The sequence below is a fragment of the Netta rufina genome (genome assembly GCF_964035555.1).
Source record: "Netta rufina genome assembly, chromosome: 3".
Taxonomy (NCBI): Eukaryota; Metazoa; Chordata; class Aves; order Anseriformes; family Anatidae; genus Netta; species Netta rufina.
This window is the reverse complement of record NC_140125.1, coordinates 50,822,911-50,827,282: the sequence shown is the minus strand read 5'-3', so window position 1 is coordinate 50,827,282 and position 4,372 is coordinate 50,822,911. Positions and strand designations below refer to the sequence as shown.

General features: G+C 39.8%; 1 protein-coding gene across 1 annotated transcript; it reads right to left on the bottom strand.

Annotated features, from left to right (window-relative positions):
* Positions 1 to 958: 958 nt before the first annotated feature.
* STX11 (syntaxin 11) lies at positions 959 to 1,826 on the bottom strand (the record flags this gene model as incomplete). The annotated part of the gene is given in 2 exon segments (XM_084283288.1): positions 959 to 1,771; positions 1,773 to 1,826. Coding segments are annotated over 2 exon segments (867 nt in total).
* Positions 1,827 to 4,372: the final 2,546 nt, after the last annotated feature.

Here is a 4,372-nt window from a genome sequence, read left to right as displayed (position 1 = left end):
CACCTGTTGTTTCGTTGTGGGTGCATTTAAAGAGGGCCACTGCATGTATCTCTTCTACTGACTGACCTGTTAATTGGCAGAGAAATGTATTTAAAGACTAATGGCACGGCAGGTTTGAAATTTAGATCATCAGTAGCTTAATTTGTAGGAGTCAGTGAGATGCCTCAATGTTGCAGTGTGGGTACTCAAAATGGACAAAAGCAATCACTTGAACACAAACTGAGCAAAATACATTCATTATGTTTTAAGGTGCAGTCTTCTTCTGTTAAGTAACAGAGGGAAATCACAGAATGGTTTGGGTTGGGAGGGACCTTAAAGACCATCTAATTCCAAACCCCCTGCTGGGCAGGGACATCTCCCACTAGGCCAGGTTGCCCAAAGCCCCATCTAGCCTGGCCTTGAACATTTTCAGGGACAGAAATGAGTTTTGTGTCCTGCTCCTGCTAACAGGCTCAGTATTTTGTCACATGAGCAGAGCACAAATCTGTTCAAGTATTTGCATCAAGCGGGCTCCAAACTAGTTAAAATTCAAACCTCCTGATTCTGTGGTATATTCTGTCACCACAGGCATTAAGTATGCACTGCCTGAAGACCACTTTGAATAATAAGGTTGCTTCTTCAGATTTCTCATCTTCCCCAGGCTAAGTTATTAGCCCATCCTTCATTCCTCTTTCTTGCCTGAAACAAGTATCATTGCACTGAGATCTTCTAAATACTTGCACCTCTAGTTACAGCAAGAGAATGCATTTCAATTAAAATAATTAAAAATAGCTTTATCAACATTTCTAGTAGCCCATAAATAGAACTACCTTTAAGCACATTTAGGAATATATTACAAAACAAACAACTGCACAATAGCCCTTGTACTTCCACGGGTTGTCATTAAAGAAAAATCATTGGAAAGAATATCAGATTTTGAAGACATTCAGGTGGGTCCGTGGTAGCTTCAGTAGGATAGTCACCTTCGGCAACATGATATGCAACAGCAGAGGATTGTTCGTAAAGGGTGTTTTCTTCTGTATTCTAAAGCTTTTTTCACTTGTTCTTTGGCGTCTCCTACATAGTCCTCAACATTTTGCATATTTATCTCAATGACGTCAAAGGTGTCTGCCTGTTCTTCTACCAGCAAGGCCACCTGCAGAAAGAGCTCATGAACCTCCTTGATGCGACTTTCTAACTTCACCAGCTCCTTATGACGTGTCTCTATCTCATTCAAGGCTGAGCGAGCCCCCTTAACATCAGACAAGAGGTTCTCAGAGAAGACATCCCACTTGCCTTGCTCAATCATCTCCTCAATCTGGTTGCCAGAAACATCCTTGCCCATGATCTCTAGCTGCCGCTGAATTCGTATCTTGCAGTTCTCCCGTTGGTTCATCTCCGTTGCGTTGTATTCGAACATAGCTTCCTGAAAGGCATGCATGAGGTCCACGTAGTGGTTCTTTGCTACCCTGGCAATGACAGACATAACCCCGTATTTTGTTATCGCATCTTCGCTGAAATCTCTCATTATTTGGAGTTTCCTGTGGATGCTTTCTCCACGGGCCTTGATGTCTCTGGCAATACTATTAGTATCTCGTTTGATGCTACTGAGACGGCGCATGGAAGTCAGGAAGCGGCTGTTTTGCTTTTTGAGACGCTTGACATCCTCTTTTAGGAGGTCATTTTCTGTCCGGATAGTCTGTATATCTTTATGAAGAGTTTCCAAGGCATAATCAGTCTCATAAAGGAGAATGTCGCGGGGTGAATTTTCGTCATCCTCAGTATCAGAAAAACTCGGGGTTGTGTAACCTGGCAAATTCACGTAGCTCGTTTAGCCGGTCTTTCATCCTTCCTGGAAAACAGGAAAAGTAGGAAACAATTTTATAGTAAATAAAAATATTGGTTTGCAAATTCATAACTAATCATGCATTAAAGATAACCCAAAATATCAGATTTAAACTTGCTCACAGCATTTTAGAAATCGATGGCTCTCATACCCAAAACTTTGGTGCTAGTGTACTACACTTAGAAACTAAAAAAAGTGCAGATCTGAAGACAACAAATCCGAAGACAAATCCAAAAGAATAGTCAGATAGCTCTTAGCCCCCCAAAACAACACTCTTTCACTTGAAGAAAAAAACAAAAAAAAAAAAACAAAAAACAAACACAACAACAAACTCAAGCAAATGATAGGAAAGCCTTCAGCTACCAGAAGGTGTAGAAGCACCAACAACTGAATGCTTCCCCTATCCTTTGCTCATTAGAGAAATCTCCTCTAGATCTTGACCCTTCATTGCATCAACTACCCCGAATAATCACAGGTCCTCTATCATTCCAAGTTGGTCTTTCCTGGAAGGAGAGCAGAAGCCTCTCAGAAACAGAAACCGTTCATTTTTGTATGATGGAAACATCTTACAGAAAGAGTAAAGGAACACAGTTGTTACAAATCAGGATCTGTTTTCCATATTTGTCTCAGACTTAACTGCAACTTTACTAAGACAACTACAGAATTAGTACTCTGTACAGACCAGGTGAGTAACAAGACAAATCTCCTTTACGTATGCTGTTTACTTGAAACTTTAGACCTAAAACCTTTGAAGAAAGTAAGATCTGAAAGCTTGAGCAAGAACCCTTTACTAAGCACTACAGCAAGCAGGAAGCTGAGAATTTCCCATCAGAAAAGCTGTACAACTTATGACATCATTTAAATGAATAGGAAAGAGAACCAAATTAAGAAGCAACACCAAGCATAACATTTCCAGATCTGTTATCTACAAGATTCTTTCCGCCCCCCCCCCCCCCCCCCCCAAAGGAATTAAAGTGTCTTCACGAGCATGTTATTGGCTATGAACACGTCCCTTCATAGGATCAGTTATTCCCAGGTTAAGGAAAGTCCCATGTGAACATACTCAGGACAATATGCCTAAATCCAGTGTGAATTAGGACTGCAAATTTATAACCTATTTCATGGGATTATTAGATGTGTTAAAGATGTTGGGGAGGAGACAAATAAAAGATTTCATCACAGACACCTCTTTGGTTCATGTAGTTCAGTGGGGGTATGTACTAGTCTTGAGAAGTGTCCTAATTAGTATCATATTTACACTGGTGCAAAGAAGGAGTTTCAACTTAAACCAATTCTTTTCCAAGCAATATAAACCAAGGAAGTCCACCAATATCCTGAAACACAAGCTCTCATTCAAGAATCCACACATGTAAGAACTGTTTGAATTTAAAACACAAACCACATAGATGCAACTCAATCATACACTGAAAGCTCAAGTAATGAAAGGTTTTCCACCTCCTCCCTTAGCAATAACAAAATCAAGAATTACACCTCATGCCACAACACCAAGGTGAAAAATCCCCACCTAAAATGAAAACCAAATTGCGTGGGACAGTTTTAAAGTCCGTTTTACTTGACTTTAGAATTGTATGGCCAAGTTTACCTACAGGCAGTGCAACAAGAATATCTACCCTTTATGTTTGGAAATTTGGTAGTGGACCATATTCTAGACAGCATGGTGGAAAGGGAACAAACAAAGAAGCATCTCACTGCCTCTTCTAATCATTAACTGTTTCTGAGACGTTTTTCACCTGAAATGTAGACGTGGTTCTGAAAACCAGCCACATTGCTAGTCTGACTGCATTCCTGACTCTCACTGGTTTCCCTGGAGTTTATGATCCTCCCAGTTTTAGGCTGCTCCTTCAACATGTGTTGTGTTCAACAGTTTATTCTTTTATGTTTAGCATCTACATTTGGAAGCAGCAAACAATAGTTCTAACAATCAAACCTTAAGATGACAATCCACAGAAGCAAGATGCTATCCATGTAAAATAAATAATGTGTGTGCAGGCTTCCGTTCCCTCTGTGCTTACTATTCCTCGAGCTTGAGGAAAACTAAATTTCATCAAAGAAATTTGATGAAACTTACTAAACTCCACAGAGAGCAGTCTGACAACTGGTTCAACAATAATTACAATTTATTTTATGTGCTTAACAAAGCTGGTGCACTTCTCTGGAAAAATACCCTAAGAATGGTTAAATCCACAAGGTACTATATTGTATTCTTACAGACTTCAGGCACTCAAAAACTTCTAACAATTTTAATTCAGAGATGCACTCAAGTACGCATACACTTACATCAGGAATTTAGTACAGTAACCATTTTTTCTACTCAAAACTGAAGCAAGAGTTCTAGGCCAAGACTGGGGAAAGTTTACATTTAAACACAAAGCCACACTGAGTAAGAACTCTTGCATAATAAGCTCATAACTTTATAGGAAAAGGTCTACCCTTCCTTCCCCTACCCTCGAAAGGGCATCTTATGGTTTGCCTTTCTCACCCACAACTAGTGTCAGGTGTTACATAAAATAATGTAGAAAGAAAGGG